At 34.0% G+C, this 26,438-nt stretch overlaps 2 protein-coding genes across 6 annotated transcripts in view; one reads left to right on the forward strand and one right to left on the reverse strand.

Moving 5' to 3' along the window:
• The window catches only part of Ralgps2 (Ral GEF with PH domain and SH3 binding motif 2), a 142,522-nt gene that overhangs the window by 79,537 nt on the left and 36,547 nt on the right, over nucleotides 1-26,438 (forward strand). The window lies entirely within an intron of this gene.
• On the reverse strand, nucleotides 1,994-22,141 carry Angptl1 (angiopoietin like 1). Its single transcript, XM_004853370.3, has 5 exons — nucleotides 21,728-22,141; nucleotides 15,823-16,674; nucleotides 6,226-6,419; nucleotides 4,377-4,647; nucleotides 1,994-2,674 (listed from the first exon to the last, which is right to left on the reverse strand). Exons 2-5 carry the CDS (start codon nucleotides 16,646-16,648, stop codon nucleotides 2,487-2,489), a joined length of 1,479 nt encoding a protein of 492 aa, XP_004853427.1. The 5' UTR covers nucleotides 16,649-16,674; nucleotides 21,728-22,141; the 3' UTR covers nucleotides 1,994-2,486.

The raw sequence follows: 26,438 nt of genomic DNA on the forward strand, positions 1-26,438 counted from the left end.
AGCACAAGGTCCTGAGTTTGATCCCTGGTACTGGAAAAACAAACAAAAATCATAGTAAATATATATGTGACATATTTTTTAAAATCAGTAACTATTTACTCACCCCGTTTTCTTTTAATATCTCAGCTAGCAACCAATATTTGCTTACCACTGAGTTTGGTACTAAATATGAATGAAATGGACTTTGTCCTTGCCTTTAGTGGAAGAGATGTATGTAATTGTCTTTTGCATTGTATTGTAGCACTGTCCTCATCACAGGTAATGAAAATTTTAAAGTATACCTGAACTTAAAAGAATCTTTGAGTTTTATCTGATCCTTTTTTGTTTTTCATATATTGTTTTGTTGAATAGTGATCTCTCAGAATATAGTTCTTTAGTTTTACATTACTTTCAGAAATTTTTATTAAACTATGTACATGTATTTAAAAGTCAGATACTTTCAGCAAAGTCTAAGCCTTCCTATAGTTCTATAGGAATTAATGGGATATTTTTCCTTTCCTTTCTATAGCATTTGATTAAATACATAAAAGGCTGTGATAGTCATCTCAAAAATGCCTAATGGTGAAAAAATGTCATTGATGTTTCACATTTTATGAGTTTTAATCATTTCTTTGTTTTGATATTTAGACACTATATACCCTAGATTACTTTACCCTATTGTTTTGATTATATATTATTATATATTGTTCTAAAACAGCAGTAGAGCATGTTCAGTCATTTTCTTTTGGATCCTGAGAATGAGCTCTGATCAAATGGCAACTAGCCCTAGCCTTTTCTTCAGCCAGAATTACATTTGTGTTTTCCATTACCTCATTTATATCCTTTTATACCTTCTCTTTTTTGTATATTTGAACTTCCTGTCATGTTCTTTTGATATATTTTCTGAACTTTAGGCTAAAGACGTGATATATACAAGAGGTAAGGATGGAGCTTTATTAATTTTATTCTTATGTTTTTAGTTATTGAAGAGCATATATCAAATAAAAAACATAAAAGTAGCAGCTGTACAAATCTGCATGCTAATTATTAATAGAATCAGATTCCCCCAGTTTTAACATCTTTGCCAGTGGTGGTTCCAACTGTTGTTACTTCTGGAATTTGTCATGTAAGTTTTTAAACAATTTTTTAAAAAATCAAGGAAGGGTTAGCTCTAAGCAATAAATATATTTTTGGAAGGAGGTTATCCCAGAAGATCCCTAATAAAGTTGTTGATGGCAAAACTGAATAAAGCCAAGGTAAGGCTAAACAGTCACACACTGTAAAGTGGAGTTCATAGTTTGGACTAGCCATGCCCCTGTGGATTCTGCTCTGAAGTTATTAAATCCTCATTATTGAGAAAATTTCTAACAGTTCCCTGAAACTGTTTTAGCACCAAAAACACTGGCACACCAAATATTCTTTTTTTTTTTTGGTATCAGATCGAATTCAGGACCTTGCGCTTGCCAGGCAGGCCTGGCGCCACTGAGCTAAATCCCAGCCCTCTACATTTTTATAATATCAACATTTTACTGATATTGTAAGAGTCATTTCAGGAAATTTTGGTGTTCATTGTACCATAGGAGAAATTCATTTGTGTATTTCTCTTTTATTTCCCATTTCAGTAATACATGTATTTGTATTATTTGTGTGTGTGAGTGTGTGTGTGAGTGTGTGTGTGTGTGTGTGTGTGTTTTTAAAATAAGCATTTCATAGTATGGATCACATGGTTCTTTTGGGAAAATCATTATAGAATATACCATCAAGAAGTGACATATAAAATGGAAATAAAGTCTTTGTAAATAGGGAAGGGTAGAGGGCGGGAAGGGTGGAGGGCGGGAAGGGAGGGCTAGGAATGGGGAAAAAATAAGAACCAAGATGCATTATGTAAAGATACAGTTCCCAATGAGAAATGTAATTGTGTTGTATACCTACAATGTACCAATAAAAGAATTTAATAAAAAAAAAAAAAGAAGTCACATATAATCATTAAAGGTGAAAGCCACAAATTCAAGTTGAAAAAACTTTTATTCAGTCAAAAAAAGTATTTTCTATTGACAAAATTAGAGATTTCTCTCTAATTTCCTGTCTGTACTTTTATAAATAAGATGCATTATTTGACTGAAATCTTAAAATTATTTTTTCATTGGAAGTTAGATCATTCTCATAGTGTTAAAATGAATTAGGTATCTTCAACATGTAGTTTTGATTTAAAATAAAGCTAAGATTTGCTTTCATTGTGACAAATATTTACATTTTAGAAAACAAACTTTGCCTGTGTTCAATCAGTACAAATTTTGAAATAACTGGAATATAGATACAAATAATTATCTGTAGTGTACTGAAGGAAGGAGAAACTACATTCACAGATCCTTTTATAGTTATAGTAAAATTCATTTTACAAACTATATAGAAATAATTTGTGCAAAATAATATACATGTAACATTTACAATTTGGGGAACTGAAAAAATCAGAGTTTTGTGTCGTTTAAATTGGAGACCGTCTCTCCTCAGTCAATGGGCTTGATCATCATCTGAACTGCTCTCAAGGAATATGATCCGCCTCTGTATTCAGCCCAGAAAATCCCATCTTGTTGTTTGCTTCTGTAGTGGCCTCCTCTGTACCATACTCCATTCAGGTTGGAATGCGCACAGGCATTGTACCACCAGCCTCCTTTATGGAAGTGAGCACAGTTGCCTTTTAGGAAAAAGAATACCACAGTAAAAGTTCCTTCTAAGTATGGTACCTTGAAAACCATCAGAAACTTAACTCTACTTTGGAATAATTCGGTTTGATCCTCCCATACTGTTTTCTTAGTAATTAGCAATTTTTTTACTAATTTTACTTCATTTATTCTATTACTTTTGTCTCCTGTACTTAAAAAGATGGCTTTAATTGCCTTTTTTGGTTTATTTTTTTGCTTACTTAATATGTACTTTTATTTTATTTTACTTTGGTACCGGGGATCAAACCTGGGACCTGGTGCTTGTGAGGCAGGCAGAATATGTACTTTTAAAAGAGATTTAATTTTCTAGTTAGTAGGGTAAATAAAATTCAATGTTTTGTGGTGTATTTTTTTACATGCAATGTTTATACATGAAAGAGATACAGAGGAAGAGATTGGGAAAAGAAATATACAGAGTTGGCTAAAGAAAAGAGTAAAGGTAGAAGAAGATTGCACTCTCAAAATACCAAAAGCATAATGCACTGAAATAGCTTTACCAGCAAATAAATAGGTTTCTCTAAACAAGTAGACATGTTATGTTCATATTTGTCTTCACTTGCTTATACCAATGTGAAATAGGTTAAATAGGTCTTAATATGTGTTGCTTGCTTAGATAACATTTGAAGGGAAACAATGAATCATTTTTCCGAGCAGATAGCTCTCTTCAGTGCCAGAAATTGGGTTAAAAAGAATTAAATTATATTATTATTATACATGAGAATTAAATTTAAAATTATATAGATGGTCTAATTAGATTATTCAAATGAAAATATTTCTTCATCCTCTAAATCAGTCTGTTGTGCTATCACTATGCCATGTTTCACAATCATCTTAACTCTTCCCCTCTAATGCTCTTATGCCATATATCCAATTGGCTTGTCTCCTTCCCTTCATGCAGAACTTTATTTAGATAGTTCCTTCTCACGTAAGGACTCACAACTCAATACCACCCATCCCTTTTGTTCTCTTATTTTATTTAATTATGTATTTTATTTTATATAAAATAAATTTTACAGTATTTTATATAAAATTAAATATATAAAATAAACATTAATATAAAATGGAGATATATTTATATCTCCATCTAATGAATCAACCTGCTAAAGGTGAGCTGCAAAGGGCAGAAATGTGTTCACTGCCATATCTCCAGCACCCACAGTAGTGTTCAGTGCATGGTAGGTGTCAAGTTATTTAGTTAGTTAGTTAGTTAGTTATTTGGTCCCAGGGATTGAACTCTGGACCTTGCGCTTGCGAGGCAGGCTCTGGAATCACTGAGTTAAGTCCCAGGCCCAAATTCTTTTTCTTTTTGGTACCGGGGGTCGAACTCAGGTCCTTGTGCTTGCGGGTCAGGCGGCGGAACTACTGAGCTAAATCCCTGGTGGTGTCAAGTTAGTATATGAATTTGAGGCTGTTTTATTTTTACATAAATGTGGTTTGGTTTGGCTTTGGTTTTTCCCTAGAATCTTGTTTTTCCACAAATATCATACTTTGGAATTGCCTTATAGAAGAGATTCTAAAAGCTGTTTTTTTCAACAGGTTATATGTGTTTTGTGTCCAAAATGACCTTTCTGAGAAGATTTTAGTATCATATATTTTAATAACCAGGTTCTGTTTAATTCACAGAAGGTGGTAATTCTGAGAAGTTTGTTTTTGCTTTTTTACTTTTTTACTCACCTGCATACATGTCTTTATCTCTGTCCAGTGTGGTGAATTGTTTACCATTATGCCACATCATAGAATCTCCTGCATTTCCCTGGTAAGTTCCCAGGCGAAGTCTATAGAATTCACTTTCAGGTTCTAGATGAAAGCTACTGTATTCTGCATAGACTTTCTTATCACTCCAGTCTTCTAATTCAATCAACAGCTTATAATTATCTTGATTGCTAAGCATATAGATATTTTCTAGTCCAAGCCAATATTCACCATCAATGTTTCCAAATCCTTTCTGTTAATAAAGAAATATTAGTGTGTAAATAAGAGATAGTAAACATTGGTATACTGTAGATACAGTGACATAAAGATGTTTGCCATTTCAGTGGTAATGTGAACTTCAATTTTAGTAGATTACTTGAGTTTTATAAGCTCCACATAATCATTTTGTTTTGCTTTGCTTTATCTTAACAGTATTTATTTGTACCCCCAGCTTTAAACCCTACAAATAAGACAAAGGTAAACCAGAACCAAATTTATTTATTTCTACTAAAAACATGAACTGGTAAACTGCATAGATCCTTACAAAGTTAGGTTCCTAATCTCATACTCACCCAAAGAACCTTTTCTTTTGTAAAAGTTTGTGGATATTTTCTCCTTTTTAGTCAAAGAAAGAGGGTATCTGATATTATTAAGGCCATTGATGGAAAATGATAATATGCATTGTAGTGTCTTTTGGTTGGTTGGTTGGTTGGTTTGTTGTGCATGTGGTAATGGGGATTGAACCCAGGGCATTTGTACTGAGGTACATCCTAGCCCAATTTTTATTTTTTTACTTAGAGATGGGGCCTCATTAAATTACTAAGTTGATCAGGCTGGGTTAGAATTTACAGTCTTGCTGCCTCAGTCTTCCAGAAGGCTGAGATTAATGGCATGTGCCATCATACCTGGCTCCAAATTATCTGCTTAGCTTTACTACAAGTAAAATTAGTAAATATAAGATAAAGTACTGTAGATATCTTCAGAATTCCCCTTCAAAAAGTTGTAAATCATTTTGATAAAACAAATTACCTACCCTATTTCAGAAAGCATTTGACAGTTTAGGTGTCCAGCAAAATAGATTCAATAAACCTGATCTTACACTCTAAATGTAGGACCCCCCCCACCATCATTTGTGCTAGTTCTTGTTTAGAAATTTATGCAACTTCTGACTTGGGTATATTAATGTCACATTCTTAGCTGCCAGTAAAGTTTCACCTAAGAGCAAGTAATCATATGACACTTCACAACTTTGAACAGGGAATTAACCATCTAGGAAATATAATTTTTCCTGTCTGCCATCCTTTGACTGAGGGTGTATGTGTGCCACTCATAGAATTAGCATCATGAGCATCAAAATCAGTAACAGAGACTGGTTGTTTCCCTTTTCAAAACTGTTGTAATGCAGTCTGGTTCTATATGAAAGTCTTGGGTATGTCACTCCCCAGTAGCACATGTTGTGTCATAAACTTAAAACATACTTATCAGGAATAATTAGTCTTAAGGGATCATTTTTAAAAGTCCTATACTTTTTATTGCTTAAGTATGTTAGATGCTACAAATGTGTCTTAGAAAAACAGAATTGAGTAATGTTTATAAGGTATAAATGTATATCATCCAGACCAAGGGGGTGCATTTTAAAGTGTACCTTCACCTTACTTTTTAACTTTGATTTTAAAACTAGAGGTGAGAATAGTCTTTTTCACAGACACAGAAAAATAGTGAAAATCATATCAGTAGTTAATTCCCTATCTTGTTTATTACATTGAAAGAATGACCACTTCTGCAGGAGTGTCTTTGGTCCCCTTCCCTAGGTCTTAGCTTGCTGATTTACCTTGTAATTTTCCCAGTTTCTGAAGAAGTTGACAGAGCCATCTGTTCTTTTCTGAATGACAGTCCAACCCCCAGGATCCAAACTGTTCTCACACCATAATTGTATTGGTGCATTGCTGCTTTCAGGTTTAATCATATAAATCCCACTGGCTGAATGCCCAGCTTTCTTTGCTTGCTGACAGTCTTTAAATGGTCCTGTAATTTAAATAGCATTGATTACCAGGAAATTTAATATGGCAAAAGAGATATTAAAATAGTTTTTAATCAAGATTCTTACCTTTATGCTTTTCTTTACAGCTACCACTTTTTATCTGTTGTGTACACAGTACTATAAAAGTTAAACTAAAAGAATTACTCCAGTCCCACTATTTGGAACATTAACTTGTTTCATTTTCCACTCTTCTCTGTCTTGTTTGTATATAAACACTTTTATATTGTTATAATCCTAAAACAAGTAGAAAATTGGATTATGTCTTTAACAAATATTTCTATGGAACTATAATCTCCCTTCACTTACAGTAAATGTATACTAGTCCTTGACATTGATATATCAATGTTTATTAAAGTCCCATTCTGATTTTTGCTGTTATAATTAATATATGGAGTATCTTTACTCTTACTGGTGTCTCTTTTTCTCATATTTACTTAAAATGTTGTGGAATTGATATACTGAATCAAGAGGGATTCAGTACACTTATATATCTTCACAGTTTCCAGCTTACAGTTTCTGAAATTTGATTTCAAGGAAACACACTAGTCTCTTGAAATACTCAATAAAAATGGAGTACCAAAATGAAATAAGCCTTAGAAATGCTAAATATTACTTCCTTTTTGGAAACTCACAATATTCATTCTTATATTTAAGACTGAGAAGCCCTGAGATAAATCAGAGTTCCCAAACATAACAAAATTTGAAATTTCACCCCATATATTATTAACAGCCAATAAAAATACATTTCAAGAGTGTTAGCCTAAATGCCCCCCTATTTTCAGTACTGGGGATTGAACCCAGGGTCTTGCATACACTAGCCAAGTGCTGTACCACTGAGTCATGCCCCCAGCCCAGCATCTGAATGCCTTTCTAAAGCATTGTACCAGTTTGACTGATAGTGATTTTATCAGATCTGTACAGTGACTCTATGATAGTTGATAGATGGTCCCACAGATAGAACAATCAACTAAGTTCTTGTATCTTGGTTGGTGGGAAGGCCTACACTTAAATCCATTTTCTTCTAGTCCATGTTCTGAACTACTGTGCTCCATTTGCCATTGAGTTGTTTCATAATTTAGATATCCTATTTTTAATCAACTGATAAGTTCTGTATATTTTTATTAAATGACAAAGTATTTTGTAAAATCAGATATAAAGTCTCATTCTTGAACTTCTAATTTCCACACTGTGGGGATCAAGAGAAAGATAGCTTCTAGTTTTACTAAATATCCTTCAGTTTTGTCCTTTACCAGTTGTGAACCTTTACGTAGAGCAGGCAAAAATATGATTCAGAGTTACTTTCAATATCTATTAGAACAAAACATAAAAATTCCAGTTGTCAATTGTTTTACTAGTTTTTAAATACTGACTTGCATACTTTTTAGAAATTATGTGAAAACAGGGGCTGGGGATTTAGCTCAGTGGTGCTGACCCCTGCCTCGCAAGTGCAAGGTCCTGAGTTTGATCTCCAGTACCCAAAAAAAAAAAGAAATTGTGTGAAAACAGTAAAAATTCATATAAGAATTTCTGTTCTATAAGGATAATAGAATTGTTGAAATTTTGAGAAATGTGTTATATATACCGTGTCTAGAATATACACTCTCCCTTTTGGGTCTTATTTATTAAATCTCATTAAATAAATATTTATACGTCTATATCATTACAAAGGATCTTAGAGATTATGAGCCTCAGATTGCACCTTGAATATGAGACCATTTTTACTTACTTCATGTTAACTCTTAGTAAATCATCAATAATTTTTTTAATTAACACCGTCTTTTTCCCCATTTTAAATATAAGGAAATTGAAATATAAAAATCAAGAGAACATTAATTTATCTATCACATTTCATAAATATTTCACTGTTTCAGATTTTGAAAATTTATACAGTGTCTGTAAGTAAGCACTACCGATTACTACTTTAAAAACATGAGAAACTGGAAAGACTGTGGTTCAAGAGTTTCAGTATTGTTCATTTTTCTCTTCTTATATTTCCTTATTTTTACATTCATTGTGAAGTCCTCAAAGGTAGCTTTAAAATTCTTGATCTTTGTATTCCTAGCTTGCTGAGAAGTTTTGTTGTTTTAAGTCATGAATGGAATTAGGGTTTTTTTCAAAGGCTTTTTGTGTATCTACTGAGACTACGGGGGGTTTTTTGCTGTTTTTGTATATTAAAATAGAAGTTATATTGATTATATTTTGAATACTAAACCAATTTTGTATTCCTAGAATAGACTCATCTTGGTAGAAGTTTTCAAAACCCTTAACATAATATGTAAAAAAAAATCAGCAATAACTCTTAGCCCCTTCTTTTTTCTTTCATTCCTGATCTTAATATAATAGCAGCTTACTTAGTAGTTTAAGTAGCTTATTTAGTAAATATATTTTAATTAATAAACTTGATGTGACTAATTGAAGATTTATGTATAGACATTTCTACTGCAGAGAAATGATGTATTCTAGAAAAACCTTATGTTCTACAAATTCATGCACTAAAAATAACTGATTTTAGCTGTTAGAATACTTTATTTTCAACAGAATTTACTTGTAATACAAAACATTAATGTGCTTGGGGAAAAAAATCCGAGGTAAACCAGCATGACCTCTATTTATTGATATTATTCTCCTTTCTCTCCCCTCTCATCACATATGAGCTAACTTCACATTACAGAAACATGCATTGCAGTCAAGTCAGAGAAGGGTAGAGAGGGTGTGTTTCAGGATGAAATTTATGAAACCTTAATTTCCTGTGTGGGAGCGAGATGAAAGCAGTGAAGTATGACTTCTGAGTCCAAACTTGGATTATTTTGTATAATACTTGGTAATATATTTGTTTACTTGTAGGCAAGAACTTTATTTTTTGTTCTGTGTTCAGTTTGAGCCTACATAGGCCCTCAGATATTTATGGAACTAAATGATTTCTGGTAGGAGTGGTTTCTATAATTTCCTCAGTTCTGCATTAAGATGTGCCTTTTCTGCATCAGTAAAGGCTGGAGATTCTTTCAGGCCCAAAAGATAGAGAAACAACCATAGAGTCAAGTGGAAAAATAACAAGAAAAGGATAATCCCAATACAGCATGACAAGAACTTTGATGAAGTTTTACACAGGGCACATGGTTAACAATGTCTAAGAAATAGCTGAGATATCTGACCTGAGCTGTTTTGTTTTGTTTTGTTTGTTTGTTTTGTGTTTGAGACAGGGTCTCACTTTGTAGTTCAGGCTGGTCCTGAACTCATTATGTAGATCAGGCTGGCCTCGAACTCTCGGCAATCTTCCTGCCTCTGCCTCCTGAGTGCTGGGATTACAGGCGTGAGCTACCATGCCCAGCAACCTGAGCTTTGAAGATTGAGTAAGAGGCTGTTGGGGCAGATGGTCTCAATAAGAAAACACATAAGTAGCATGCTGAGGCATAAAGGGGCAGGGGTGGTTGGTCTTATAGAGCAGGTACAGGTTTCTTACATCTGAAATATAAATGACTGAGAATGATACTTAGAGCACTTCAGGCAGACGGTGGAGCCTACTTCAGTCATTTGTTTGACTACTTCACTTTAAAAGTGTAGTCATTGGACGGCCAGGGATTTAGCTTAGTGGTGTCGCCACCTGCCTCGCAAGCGCAAGGTCCTGAGTTCGATCCCGGGTACCAGAAAAAAAGTGTAGTCATTGTGATTATTTCCAAAGTTAGCCATAATTTTTCCTGAGTTATCACTTTTAGGGACGTCAAGGACATCTGAAGATCATTGTTCTCATTTTAAAATTTATTGCTACTGTAGTTACATGAAATGATTTTGTTGTAATGTACATAAATCTTTCAGAAATTTGCACATTCTGTGATTGTCACCTTTGCATTGTTTGTCATCTTCATAAGTGTTTACCATGTATTCATTTGAGTAGTTTTGACAGTTCACATTTTACATGTAAGTATACATTCAAAAGTTGGACTTTCATAAGGTTATTTGAATTCCTGCAAAATATTAAAAATGTCAAAGTTTTGAAAGTTGACAAAATCCAGGTTGAGTATACCTTGCCTGAAATTCTTGGGACGGAAGTATTTCCAATTTTGGAATGTTTTGAATTTTGGAATATTTGGATAGATTTTAAAATTGAAAGTTTCCAACAGCACCCAAGAAGATTAGATTTTTGGATTAAACTGTATTTCTTAATTTGTGCTTGGTAAATGTCATGTGTGTTTAAACTGTATATTTAAAGTGTAGTTAAACAAGCTTTTTTGTTTTACATTACTAAAGAATTTATCACTTTTTTCATAACTGATTAACATAATCATTTTCCAGCAGTCCCTTTCCTTAGTTCAGTTTTTTTTGTTTGTAATATAAGTATTGTACCGAAACCAGTTGTACTTAAAGACTTATTAATAGGAAGAATTACAGATAATTTTAAAATGTAAGTATTCTGTGATTATTTCTAATGAGATCAGTGTCTCTCTACTAATCTGTATTCAGTTCAGTAAGTTGTCACAAAGCAATCATATCTGTTAACAGCCCTCATACTAGTCAGAGCCATCTCTTCAGAGTCAACCACTTCCTGATTTTTGTCATTATAGATGGGATTTGCCTCTATGACTCTGATTTAATACAGCCTATCACTGAAAAGCACATTTTATAATGTCTAATGACTATTCTTCAAACTTATGTTTTTAAGCTTACCTTTTATCTAACATGGCAAGGCACATAAATGGAAATATATGTTTTAAAATGTAAAAATGTATGATGTTCAGACCAAGCCATACACTGCATTTTTACATGCATCACCTCATCCAGTCATTACAACAATCTCTATCAGAAAACATTCTCTACAGTAGAAAGTCAACCAGGCCTTAACAAAAGCCTGGCCAGAATCCAAGTTTTATGGTATTCAGATATGTGCATTTGACACTGTGTAGGAACTTTCTCAGCCCCTCTCATCTACAAGGAATGAACTTATTTTTATAAGTATGCTACCTGCAAAAATTAATGTTTCTTTTATAAAATACTAACCTATAGAGGAGTCACTGAAAAAATAACAGTTGAGAATTTTCATGATGATAACTTTCTAGGTATATGATTGTGTTCCCAAATATTTCATTTTTAAGGTAGAGAGAAGGTAATAGTTCTGAAAAACTTTTTAAATAAAAAATTCTTTCATTATCTTCTGGAAGTTCATGTTTTGTTTTGTTTTTTGAAGTGCATTTGTCTTAAAACCAGTTCAAAAGAAAGTATAAAATTATTATTATTAAAACTTTAGTTGTAATGAGCTCATCATTTACCCCTCCCCCAAAACTTGGCAATTTTGTGCTCTCATTAGTTTACTGGTATGATAATTCTTATGGTGTAGCTAATTTATAGAAGGAAAAAGTGCTTAACAAAATAAGTAATGAATAAAATAAAAACTTACTGTATGTCCTTAATTTTTACATTAACGATTGGCTTACTGGAGATATATGATTGTTTCATTAAAGATGACTTCTGACTCTAGCGTGGGATTTAACCCTTTAACATTAGTGTTTTCTTGTATTAAACCTCATTATACAGTAAAACTTAGAACTATTTTCGTTTTATATAAGCATTTTTATAGTTTATAAGTATATAAATATGAGATTTATGTCTGTTGGAATTGGTGCTACCAGCCACCTGAGATTCAGAGCCAATCTAAATTGCTTAACAGCATTTGTCTCCATATTTACATAATTGTATACTCCATTAGTTTAAAAACAATTCACACACCTCAGTTTTGTTTATTTATAAGTTACATATACAAACTATTATTCTAATAATTATATACCTTTAAAGCTTATGTAAAACATAATTTTTAAAAAGATATCAAGAAATAAATGGTTTTTTCTTGGTATATCCAGTGGATCATTTTGTATACATCTTCCCTTTGAAAGTCAAAGTTCTTGACAGTATTAGTAATTATCATCATTTGCCGAATTTGGTGTGCATGTGGTTTGGGAGATTGAACCCAGGGCCTCACACGTGTTAAACATGACTCTACCACTAAGCTACACCCTTTGCCCCGTCGTGTACCTTAGTAACACTCTGGCTTGTTGCCACTTAACAATCTATATTGAAAGAATTCAGTACTCTATATTAAATATTTTCATGAAGTTTTTGTTACCAAATCACCTAACCTTATTTAGCTGCTATAGATGAGATACAGTATCCTTCTACCAGGAAGGAGTTTATAATGTAGTTAGACATTTTACTTAGATGTGTATATGTAGAGGTTACTAATAATTAAGTGGGAATATATGAAATATGTGTTAACAGAGAATAAAATATTCATGGAGAGTCATTTCAAGTCTGTGAGTGTCAGAGACTTCAAGGAAGAATTGTAGTTTCGTTGCCTGATTCATTCATTTGATTTCAGCCTTAAACTTTGGGCGGAAGTCATGGAAAATATTTAGGAGAACATGAGGTTCATTTTATTGGAGCAGATAGTTTTTTTGAAGGAAACTAATGGAAGGAAAGCTTGAAAATGGGTTCAGTTCTTTGAAGGAAGGTATTATTCTTAGCTAGACTAAGCAAATTGGACCTTTCTTTTTGCAGTTGGAAACTGCTGAGCAGAAATGCGATGCATGGGTAGTTTAAGAAGATAGCTTGATTGGCAATGTAGAATATGTTTTGCTGGAGAAAGTAATTGAACTTAGACCAGGTGGCCGGTTGTTACACAGTTCCTAGTGACAGTGAACATTTGAATGCCAGGTACTGGTGAAGCACACCCTTCAAGTGTTAAACTGCATGAGGTGATTAACATTATTCTTCCTATTTTACAGATGAGGAAACAGACTTGGGGGTGGAGAGGAGTCTTGGTAGCCTAAAACGTCTCTGTCTTCTGGCTACTGCCATGGATAATTTGAATCTAAGTTAATAGTTCTGTCTCTGAAGAGAAATGAGAGGTATAGATAAAATTCAGTTGACTTTAGGTATAAGATAGGAAGTGTCAAAGATGAGCCAGGGTAATTCAGAACTGAATGGTAACATAAAGAAATTAAAGTTATCTGACCTATGACTTTTATTTACAGAAATCTATCCCAAGCTACATAATCATAGAAAAACAAAAAAGTTATTTTGTAAAAGCTACAAGGATATTATTATGCTTATGAGAGGGGGGAAAAGACTTTCTTGGTTAACTGTTTATTAACTGTTACTGTTAAATAACTATTGATATTAGCTGTATGAGTATCTGGCTAGTGGTGAAGCTTTTTCAAAGTGCTTATCTTATTAGTATTTTCTAAGATGTTGTTCAGAAAATGTGTATTTTTTGCAATGATAATTTACTTATTTCTATAAAAGGAGAATGCTACTTTGGAGCAAGGATTATTTTAGGCTTTAGTAACTAATTAACTTACTCATTCTTTATATGCCAGATTTGATTGTGGCTAGATTCTGAGGTGAAATAATGAAAAGAAAGTTCACTTTCTTAAAGAAGCATTCAGATCAAAAGGGAGAGAGAAAATAAGTCAATAACTTCAATGTAATATGATACAGAAAATATGTTCAAGAAATAGCCCAGGGTTTGAGGAAAGAGCCATCTAGGTATGTCTGTTTGAATCTGAGAAGGTGTAATATTAATCTTGAAAGATGGGAGTTAAACTTTAATCTGCTAATTTGACAGATAAACTGAATGAAGGCATTTCGGTACAGGAAGCCACAGCATATGAAGTAATGATAAAATGACAAATGCAGGCATCAGCTTTGGTTAAGTTAGGAGGGAGAGCCCCATTCAGGAATCACCTGAGTGCTGGTGGTACTTGAAGCTGTGAAGATGGATGAGGCCTCTAAAGTAGACTATCTTGAAGAAGGCATTTTTTGCAATGTAGGAAGAAAAAGATGCCAATTAAATGAACTAGAGAAGTAAGAAGAATCAGAATATTGGTTTGTTTCTTAAATCTAGAAGCAGACTATTGTAATAAGCCAGAACAGCAGAAGTAAGTAGCAACTGGGCTCCACTGCAGAGAGAGACAGCCACTTCGTGATAACTTTCTTTCTGGTCTTTGTTTTGTGTTTTTGTTATTAATGTTTTAAGTTATTTTATAATGCATGTATAGTTTTATGTCCTTTCTTTTCAGTAAGTGCATCGATGTGGTTTACTTATATTTATTTTCACTTCTGGCCATTTGGATTTCCCCCTCCATAAATTAGCTTGTAAAGGATGCCAAAGACTGGCTAATGGGAGGGGGTGGGGGAAAAAAGAAAAGGCATATGAGAAAATGAATTCAAGCATAAAATAAAATACATGAAACATATTCTTTCAGAAAGCTAGCAGTGAGTTATCTAAAATGAAACAAAAAGGGATTATTTGTCTTTGTTTTCTGGGTCCCTAGATCCAGGACTGATATTGAATGAATGGAGCAAGGAATGAAATTAAGAAAATAGAGGCAGGGATCTTAGGATCAATGCAAGGGATTTTTATGCTAATGAAAACTTACTTATATTTATCTGGATACAAGGTACATATTATTTGTTCAGTCTTGGAAAATAGGAGGAAACCTTTTCCTATTAGGCTGAAGAAGTTAAGAAGTTGAGTTTTGTATAGATATTTTCAAGGTAAGAAAGAACAGAGAACCCAGGACCTGGTTGGTTGGTTTGTTTTTGCTTTTGTTTCTACATCAGTGGAAAGAACCTGGAATTTTTGGAACCAAGTAGACATGGATTTAAGTCCTGCCTCCTTCCTTACACTTAGTATATGGCCATACCTCGTAGCTATTCTTATCCCAAAGGCAAGTTCTAAGTGTTCCAAGGTGACCAGCCCCTCAGGAATATTCCCAGGCACGGAGTGTGGAGTGGAAAGTGTACCTAGGTCTAAGGCCACTTTTCAGAGGATATCAGTAGGGTACATATTTTGGGTTCAAAGATCACAATGGTAAACTCTACCATCTTTCCCCTCAACCTCAGACCACTCCCCCGTGCTTGTTCTAGACTTACTCTCAGTACAGTAGTAGATTAGTCATTTTCTGAGAGGGGCGGTAAGGACCTATACTGACAGTCTTGAGAATGAAAACAAAAGCTTAAAGGATGATGTTAAGAACAGCAATAGGAAAGTAAAAAGATTGTTAACCAGCAATAAAGACCTAGCTGGAGGCTGATGGTATGGTTATAGAGCAAGACTCCATAGGTTACAAGTAGCTTGTGGACTCATTCCTGAATCTCATTGATAGTAACCTCAATTGTAAGGATTTCGATGGAAGACTATTTTTTTCACAGAACATAGTTTTTATAAACTGCTAGAAAGCTAGACCTGGGAGAGGAGATATATTTTTAAGTTCCAATTCTTAAATAAAATATAGATGTTTTAATTTATGGGCATACCACCCAAATGAAGAATAAGCATTTATTATAAGCATTGTTGCATAAATTGTAAAACAGTTTTACCAGTAAGAGATAACTCACCTTCACTGATGAAAGTACCTGGTGGTATCTTAAGAGGGCTTTTGGTGGGAGAAGTTGCCAGATCAGGTGGTGGTATTAAGTCTCTAGGATAACCTGGATCCCTCTGTATCTCATTACCTCCCAGCAGACTAGGAGTGTACTGATGACTGTTGGGAATGTGTTGTGGCACCACCTGGACCAGAGGGGGTGACACATGGGTATCTTGTCGGGAAAATATCCTCAAGCACTGCTCTTCCAGCAAAGTTATCATCACAGACTGGTTATTGACAAGATCAGTCAGGGAAGCGTATTTCACCTCTAATTCCCTGTACCTTGTTGCCATCGTCAACATTTCTGTGGTAATATTGAGGATTTTATTTTCTAGCTGGGAAAGTTCAAGAGAATTATCCCTCTTACGGATAATCTCATGTAGTAGTTGCATATAGAGTTGAGTAACTCGAGAGTTCATGTTACGGCTTTCTTTTCTCAGCAGCTTTACTTCATTTACAATGTTTCCATCTACATCCACCACCAATTGCAGGACATCTATCTCTCGCTTCTGCCTGGAAAGTACATCCTTCAGGTTTTCAAGGTCCATCCTGGTGATCATATCTTTAATGGTACCTGCATCTTGCCCTCTGGTGTTGACACAGATTGGCCCTGTTATTTTTTGTTCAGGTACCAGGAATGTGTATGAACATTTCTTTGCTTCCTCTTTACCATCTGTAGCACGAGGATATCTCCTCTGGGTTATTTTTTTTATTTTGAACTGTCCTCCTCTGCAATGTCCGATGCCCATTATTAGGAAGAGTAGTAGCAAACCTAGGGTCCAAATTAAAGCTTTCATTTTGAAATGAGGTTGTACAACGACGTCTTTTGAAAAACAAATCAATGAAAGGAAAATAAAAAGAATTCATATTAATCTATATTTAAAGTCAGTATAAAAAAGCATCAGAGGGAAAACTGAATTCATTGATATTAATAAATTAGAATTACCTTTATTTCTTAAACTCAGTGTCAAATTAAGTGATATGACATTTGCTTAAAGATTAAATTTCAAAAAGTAGCTCTTCCACCTACCAACTTACTGTAATTCTTTTTGTTCCCAAGTTTATTGACTAGGTTTTGCTCAGTACCCACCATGTGCAAAGACCATGTGCAAGGTGCTATTGGGCTTTTTTAAAGACTCTATTAAGATACCTTTCTAACATTGCCTCTTAAGACTATGAAAGTGTTACCCAGTATGTTCTAAGGTATTAATTAAAATATCTTTGCCTAGTTAGTATTGTAATTACCAAGTGACTTTCCTTGTCCGTATCTTATTTTTATATCCTACAATTGGTATTAAATTGGTCCTCTGTAATAAATGTCTTTCATCTATCAAATTAAAGATATTTTAGATAATTTAAAATCAGTTTTAGCACCATATGTTGCTTCTTGTGTTTTTATAGTATCTGCTTTTGGAATTTGTCACAGATTTAAGAATGATAGAATGCTCACAGCCTGTAGTCATTATTGTGGCTAATTGTGTTTCCTGAACCACAGTCACATATATGCTCTAAAGTCATATGATTCAAGAGATTTATTCTATTATCAAGCAGCTCTACTGAATTATATTTTAGTGAAATATGAATAATTTTCATAAGTATTACCAAGGAAAGTTGAAGAACTTCCTTGAGCCCATGTGCTTGTTGAAGGCCGAGGCCACACCAATATTAGAATCAGGTCTAGAACTCAGGTTCTGTGGCTCTCAGTGAAGCATTTATAGTAGCAATATGTGTGCCAAAATGTGTGCTTGAAATGTTTCATGTTTGCAGTGGCAGATGAGAAATAAGTGTTCTTTATAGTTCAGTTCTTCAGTGGAAACACCAGAACCAGTTCCAAGAGTCAAGATTATTTCCCTTTTCTTTAGTTACTTTCCAAAAGAATAGCAGTAGGTTAGGCAAGGTATGCTCACTCCACCAGGTCCACTAGCAAGCAGCTTTATTACAGCCCATCCCATCACTTTGAAAAAACTTGATTCTACCTGTTCTTTTGAGGTTTTAAGACAGTATCTTACTATGTAGTTCAGGCTGGCTTTGAATTCATATATAGCTCAGGCTGACCTGGAACTCAGTGATCCTCCTGCCTCAGCCTCCCAAGTATGCTGGGATACAGGTGTGTGCTACCATACCTGTTCTTTTTAAAGGACTGTGGTGGATACCCTAAGAGCTTTTCTTTCCACCTTTCTACATGAATACTTATTTCTTGATTTGATAAGTCAGGCCCTAAATTGTATGTGCCTATGATTAGCAGTAACAGTATTGCAAGAATAGGACTCAATACCTCTAGGGTGGTTTGGGATTTTTTTGTTGTTTTTTTGTTTGTTTTCAGTGCCAGCAGCATTTTAAGCCCTTTACATGAATTAAATCATTTACTTCTTGTCACAACTCTAGGAGGCAGATTACTATGCTCCCCATTTTCAGACAAAGTTGGCATCCAGAAGTTAAGTACCTTGTCAGGAGTCACACAGCTTTTTAAGAATTTGAAACCAGGCAGAAGAGTCCAGAATCTATGTTTTTAATTAACTACTACATTATATGACACCCATGTTCTAAACCATTTTTTGCCACAACATTAACAATCCCTTACATTTATGTAGTGTTGGGCCGGGGATTTAGCTCAGTGGTTCCAGCCCCTGCCTCGCAAGCGCAAGGTCCCCAGTTCAATCCTCAGTACCAAAAAAAAAAAAAACATTTATGTAGTGTTTAACACATGTTAACTGTTTGCATTCACAACAGCATTATGAAGTAAATGCTGTATCATTTTACAAAGGAATGAAGTCCTGGAGAAGCTTAAATACTCAAATGGGACTCAAAATTTCTGTTCCTAGGGGTTTTTTGTAGATCTGTGGATCATATTTCTCCTAGTCATGTCAGAGGAACAGAGGGGTCTAGGTGTATGTTTCTGTATTTCTTTTCATTGACCAGTTACTTAATTATACAAATGTAATCCTGAGTCACTTTGTTACAGTTTGTTTCCTTTTTTTACATCCTTGCATCTTTGCTGTCATTCCTTTCCCTTAGTCAGGTGATGTTTATGAATTCTCTCACTTGATGTTTATGTAGTCTAACTTATGGTTATGATCTCTCAAAACAAAGTATCAGTGAAACATAGACCTTTGAGCTATAGTCACGAAAACTGCTGCTTTCACTCTGAAAAAGCACATCTGTGTATTTTTGGTGTTTTCAAATGAGCAGTATGTTCAAAATGGATAATGAAAATAAAGCAAAGATGAGTGGAGTTTAGAGAAATTGTTCTTTTATTAATTTAAGATAGGAAGAAGAGTATATTTATACCAAAGCCTTATGTTGCTGATAACCAAAGTTCACAAGAATGAGTACTTTAGCTTTTTATATTTTTATAGTTTGTCTTCTCACATTGGTGGAAAATTTGGCTTTAAAAGTCATCATTCTATTTTACTTTAAAGAAAGACTTACTGTATATAAGAGGTGTCTATACTAAAAACTTATAAAAGATTTCTTGTTGTATTTCCAGATTCATAAAATTTAGAAGTGATTTATTTTAAAAATTGGGGACAGTGAAAATATAAGCCATCAGCCTCTTGCATAAATGTATATCATTTCTCCTACATATTTAACTTACCTAGTACTAAGATCCACTTGTTTCATTTTAACAATAGAATGGAAACAGCTAAATCATAAAACTTTTTATTTAAGTAATTGCTACTATGAAATCAGCTACCAAAACAAGGAAAATCCAGAAAGTGTTATGAAAATTCTATTCAAAAAAAGTAGAATTTTATAGATAATCTTCATTGGACAGTCTGTATTAATACCAGATGAAGGTTTTTATAGAGCAACTAAGGACATATTATCTAAAATTTTATCAGCAGTAGAGAACAAAGCTATAAAAAGAAAAGTTAATCCAAATTAAAATAAAAATACTGTAACTTCCTTTTGTATTTCTGCCTTGAGTTAATTGTGGTTCCCATAAAATTAAAGCATAAGATTTTAGTTAGAATTTAAGGGGGCAACTAAAAGTTTTTTTTAAATAGATAAATTCCCTTATTCTTATGAAAGTAGTGACTTCGTTGTCACTTAAGGCAGAGTAAGGAGCCATATTTAAGTAGTAGACCGGCTACGTCATGAGAAAAGAACTGGCTTTAAAAATACTTTTACTATTACATTTTCTAAAAATTTTCTTATATTTTTCCAACATATGTTCAGTTTTAAAAGTGAATACTTAAATCTGTTACCTTGAAAAACTTTTCTGCACATGTTCAAATTTTCCTAGTTCTCAAGAAAATGATATAAATTAGAGTATACTGCAGTTTAAATCTGCGTCTTTGCTTGGTTGTCTTTAGGGAAAAAAATGTCTTTTGTGCATTTGGGTTAATTTTGTTAGTACTATTTCTCATCATAGTTGCTACATTGCCAGATTAGAGAGAAGAAATAAAAGTCAGGATTTTGTTTCAGATGGTGAACTCATAGAGGCATTTAATTGGCTGTGTCATGCATGGAAAAAAGCTTGAGGCAATAAAGTTACATTTCTGCAGCACTGAGGATATGTTAAGAACTTCTAGATTGTGAAATGTGTTTTAGGAAGAGATTTGAGAACAGTCTCATTCCTTGGATTGATTTCAGAAGGGATTAGTTTATCTGTGTAACTTGCATTTCAGACTAAATGGTTGCTTAAAACATCAAGGAGAACTGAAGCCTAATGAGGCCCTGCGCTTTTCTTAGCAAGCAGCAGCAGAGATGACAAGCACTTCAGATCCACTATTGCTAGAAATTTTATTAGGATCTCTTGTAAAATGTGTGTTTTACAGGATTTTTCCACTGTTTATAGAGTTTTGCATCTTTAAGGAAAGGACATGATAGCAAAGTTTTTAAAAATCTCAGATTTACCATTATTTACTTAGTGAAATTCTTAGTATTGAAAATTAAAGGTCAGAGGATCCCCAAAACACAACAAACTCAAGTGTCCTTCGTATTAAATTACTGTTGGTAACTAGTAATTTAATTTTAGTAATTCTCCTAATTAAAACCTAGATAAAATATCGAAGGACATTTCTTATATATGATTACCAAAATTATTTTGGTCTATAATGTGTATTTTGGCCTTTTGATATGTATTTAAGTAATCACATCTTCTAGGTCCATATTTTCTATTGTTCATGCTGACTACTTGCCTATTTATTCTGAATCCTAACCTTATAAGAAGGTTTGGCTTTTTTTGTATGTTTCAGCACTTTACTTTTTCAAGTAATGCCAATTGTAGCAGTTTTAATTTGTTAACCAAATCAAATTACTGTCACATGTAAATGTGGAAAGCTAATTAAAATTTTAAATTGTAGCAAGAATACTATAAATTTATCTTACAGTATCTCACATCTTTACAAGAATTTTGCCTAATATTTAATTGACGTTTTGTTGAAAATAAATTTGGTTATTTTTACATCTCAACTTTGTTTTGTAGCCATACTTTGAAAAATCCAAGAATTTATCTTCAGCACACATACACTTAACTGTAGGAGAAACTTATCATATTCCAACTATTCTTTCATTTTTATCCCTTTGTTGCTGATAGTTGTACTATAAGTATTATACATCTAATGTGTTAATTATTAAAATTTATTTTTGGTGTCACTAAAGCATTTGTTTTCAGAAACCCAGCTTGTAAATATCATTCTGTAATTATATACATCAAATGTTATTAAATCAAACCTCAAATTAATAACCATCATAAAAATACTTAATGACTAGTTTCTACATAAAGTTACAAAATAAAACCTTTTCCAGAAGAGATAAATTGTAGTTTGTTCCAAAGTTCTTTAATAGATTTTGAAATTTCAACTACAAATTAAAATAATTATGCATTTTGATATACACATATTTTGAATAAAAAAGAAATATTAAAATACCTTTTGTATCTGTTGATAATGAGAATCCAGAAACTTGCTGCCCTTATTCTTGATTTTTAAAAATCAGAGTAGAAGTTTGTCCATCTACGATGTTAATGGAAACTGCATTTTTGTTTTGGACGGTTGACTCCAAGATGTAATGAGGAACTTCTTTTTCTTTTTAAAGTATTAGTCAATTGAATTTGACAAACTACCTATGTAATTTTAAGTAGTATAGTGGAAGTTCTAGTCTGTGGGCTGTCTCTAATCCAGAAGAGAAAGCATTGTGGCTTTGCTCTCTGTCTGCCACATGGAGAAGTGCAGTAACCAACTGCAGCTGACATAGACTGTATACACAGCACCTCTGAATAGTGATTCCCTCTCTCAGTAGACTCAAGTTCAGCCCACATATTACATCACCAAAAATTGCTGGAGACTAGCGGGGGAAATCTGCTTAGGATTTCCTCTCTATTGCCTTAAATAGGGGTGGGCGGAGAGGGATCAGCAGAAGGTTGAATTGCTCCAAACAAGGGGAGATTGTGTGCAGGTTGAAGGAAGGGCACCATCTGGAAACAGACTGTCAGTTCAGCAGGCAGTTGTAAAACAAACATTTTAGTTTGCTGGCTAGAGAGCTTTTTAGTTGAATACTGAAATAAGTACTCAACTTCACTTTAGAAGTAGTTGCAGGCTAATGAGTTTGTTTTTTGTTAGAGCAAAAGCTATACTTTGTCAGGCAGTAGCCTCCTAAATTTTTTTTATAACCTGGAAGTTTTAAACATTTTAAGTTGCTTTTTCAGAAGATTTTAAACTTACAAAAACTTGATTTTGTTACATGCTATATCATACAGTATACTGTTTAAAATAAAACTGCCTTTATGGAATTAGCAAAAATAAGTGAAACTCTTTGAAAAACTTAATGCTTTTTAATCTTAAATTCTGATGATATACTGTATAATAGCATGTTCTACAAAGTGACTCCTCTTGTCCAAATAAGGTCATTCTTGTTACTAATTGATGTGTTGTCATTTAAAAACAAACATAACCCTGAACTGAATAAAAACAAGGGAGCCCTGATTCCCTACTATGTGAACTTAGATCACTTCACCTTCTGGCCCAGTTTCTTCTGCCATGAAAGTAGGGGGCCAGAGAGGAAATTAACAAGTGACTGAATATTATGCTATTGTATTTTGCTAAATTAAATATTAATTCAGTAGCTGAGGAAACAAACTTAGGCATTTGTAAATAACTTGGCTTAGTACTTTTAAATGCTAAGCAGTGCAACTGGGACTTGAACCTCACACAAAAGCATTAATCACAATCTCTCTTTGGATTACTTACTGCTGAATACTGCTTCTAAATAAAACTTTTGGGCTTTTACTTCCTCTTCATACCATGTGCTTTCTCCCTTTTTTGCCATAGCTAGACTTTTCTCCTCATAGGCCATAAAGACCCACATCCTTTATTTAAAGTTTGACCTTAATTCCTACCTCTTTCACAGACTTGTTTCTTTGAATTCCTGCATCATATGTATGTATACCAAGAGTTACAAACTAAGGCCCTTATAAAGGAAGATACTCAAAACAACAATGAAGCCTCTTATATAAATAAGTCATGTGAACTAGAAGGTGTTGATAACTGGCACACTTAGAGTTAAAGAGATCTGCACCTTTTCGGTGGTACCACACTTTCGCCTTAAAGGACAATGAAACAGTGTTGCTAGATCGTCCCATTTTTCAGGAAAAAGAGAGTCATTTAGATTTTTTCCATTCTCCTTCCTGATTTTAAAAACATTGGGACAGATGGACTGCCAGCTTTAACCTCTGATTCATGTTATATGTTATGTATATGCAGTGGACCCTAGACTTACAAACTCAATTGGTTTCTAAGGGCTCTTAGTAACTCAGGTTGGTTGTAAGTCAATACAGCTGAGATCTGGATGTTTACCTGGGTATAGGCTAAGTTATTCATATATCAGGCCAGTTATAACTTGAGGGTCCACTGTGTTTTATACATATATATATAATATACTATCCAATAGTTATGGTTTATTCATTAATAGTTTTATTTGGGTAAAATATGTGCTAGTAAATTCCCTCTGAACTTTTTAATCTAGCCAGTCTTGAGCTTCCTAACTTGAACAACTAATATTATCACTAAACAACATAGGAAATTGGAATGGCAGGTACTTAGGGACAAATAATGGTAGATTTGCATAATTAAATTGAAATTGAAAGTTACCAGCTCAGTTCTTTTCAGAAGAGATTGGGCGTGGTTGGCACATTCAGGGTAGTATGGCCATAGACTCACTTCTGTTTAGTCCTGATAAGTCATCAGCAATTAGGTAGTAGCTGAAGCCGCAGAGCTAAGATATTACTGAGAAAGTATTGTAAAGTAAGAAATTTTGGTGATAGACCATGGAGAATACCAACATCCAGAAAATCGGAGGAAAGAGAAAAATCAAGGAAAGGCTAGGAAGGTTCAAGCAGAAAAACAAAACAAAAAAGGAAAAGCCAGTGGCTATAATACTGCAGAGAAGCCAAGTATGCTAGCACATGCCTGTAATCTCAGCACTCTGGGAGGCTGAGGCAGGAGGATTGTAAGTTCAGGCTCAGCCTGGGCAACTTAGTGGCTTAGTGAGATCCTGTCTCAAAAATTTTAAAAAATGCTAAGGATGTAACACTGTGTGAACACCCTGGGTTCAGTCACCAGTCCCACCAGAAACTCTGCAAAGAAATTAGGTAGAAAGGGGAGGTGAGATACTGATTTATAGTGAGGAGGTCACTTATGTCTTTGGCAAAATAAGTTTCAACAGTGGCACTGGATGCTGCCACTGGCCTGCAGAGTCACTCTGGGTGCTGTGCACCACAACACAGTTGCTACAGGCTCGGGATGTTCTAGGTGGTGCAGAGGGGCTGCAGGACCACAATCTTCTCGACTTAGTGGTCATTGTCCCCTCGTGTGTCAGAGCAGCAAATCACCCTGCTGGGAGGCACTGAGCCCACAGTCCTACTTTCTGCTCCACTGTAGTAGTATTTGGCACGCCAGAAATGCCACTATAGTTCGGGGGCGACCTTCTTTGTTGCAGTCGAGTTCCCAAAAGAAACACGTAGCCTAGCATAGTGGTACAGGTCTTTAATCCCAGAACTTGAGAGGCTGAGGCAGGACCATAGCCATGAGTTCGAGGACATCCTGACCTACATAGTGAGACTCAGACAACCCTCAAAATTAATACATAATCATTACCAACTAGCATTACTAGGTTTTCCATACAGCTAAATTAGAAGTAGAACAAAGATTGTACCTACTCTTGTCTTCTGTGGATGTGTGTGTTTCTAAAGAATCTCTGGTGAACTGGCAGTGGCAATTGGATCCCCTAACGCCCATCTGTAACACTCCACCCATGTGACTTCATGCCCAGAACTCTTCCTTCATGATGCCAGGGTTTATTGTCTGTGCATGTGTTTCCTTGTGTATTACAGGTACATTACTGACTTAAAAGCATCTCAGATGTTGACCCATTTGCTGTAATAAAGTGACTAATGGGCTCTTTTTTCCAAAGACCCCCAGATTTAAAAAAAAAGTTTCAGCAGCATGTTAGATACAGAGTTTGTATTTACAGTTGTGGGTTGAAAAGTGACTGGATACAATTTAACAAATGGGTTAGTATCCACAGTATATCAAAAAATTAGAAATCAGTAAGAGAAAAAATGGAAAAACTCATTACTAATAAAGGAAATGAAAATTAAGAGACACCATGTTATAAGATTGCAGAAATTAACAATATCAAATGTAAGAACAAATGTGGATCAGTAGAGGTATATATTGTCAGTGGAGTGTGAATTGATAAAGCTTTGAAGAGCAGTGTTGGTGCCATCTTATAAAGTTGAATATTAATATACCTTAGCAGTTTGGTCCAAGTGTGTGTGTCCTAGAGAAAGTCTGTACATGTGTGCTAGGAATGTGTACAGTAACATGGAAGGAGTAAGGAAGTAACTCAAAAGTTTGTCAAAATCAGTAAGTAAATTGTGATATAGTCTCACATTATTCTCAATTTAAGGTTTAAACTTAATAAGGTTTATTACTAAGTTTGTTTAAATATTGCTGTATTTAACAGCAGAAACAAAATGATAACTAGTAAAACAAAGCAACACAGAATACTATTATTTTTTTAACCAGTTAATTAATTTTAGTCAGTTAATTATCAGTGGTGCCTAGTAAGTACCACTTGATTTTTATATCCTATGCTAAGTACTTTGCAAAAAAACATATTTGAAAAATTTATTTAATAAATGCTTATACATCACTTAGACTATACCATTTTTATAACTTTACAAATATTCCATTTAGTCACACATATAAAATAGGATTTTTTTAAAGCTTAAAAATAAGCAAAATTAAATAATATATTATCCAGAGATACAGGCATGTCATTGGAGAAAAGAGAGTGACCTTAAATTCAGAACAGTGGTCACTTCTGGAAGGAACAAATGTATCACAGTAATAATGATGTTATAGTTCTTTTGTATCTCATTTAAACATAAATTCAGAATAAACATTAGAAATAATCATCATATGTGGCAGTGGCTATCATTTTGGACAGCATAAATAGTGAATATTGGATTTCATCTGGATTTAATGATAGTGGAAGAATGGCAAGAATTGGGACAATAAGTGCCCAGTTGAAATGTGCTTTTTGCCTCCGAAGCCTTCTCTGATCTCATCAGCAGGCAGT

This window comes from Heterocephalus glaber, unplaced genomic scaffold (genome assembly GCF_053883595.1).
Source record: "Heterocephalus glaber isolate CG9 unplaced genomic scaffold, H.glaber_assembly_v1.0 deba00001600, whole genome shotgun sequence".
NCBI lineage: Eukaryota > Metazoa > Chordata > Mammalia > Rodentia > Bathyergidae > Heterocephalus > Heterocephalus glaber.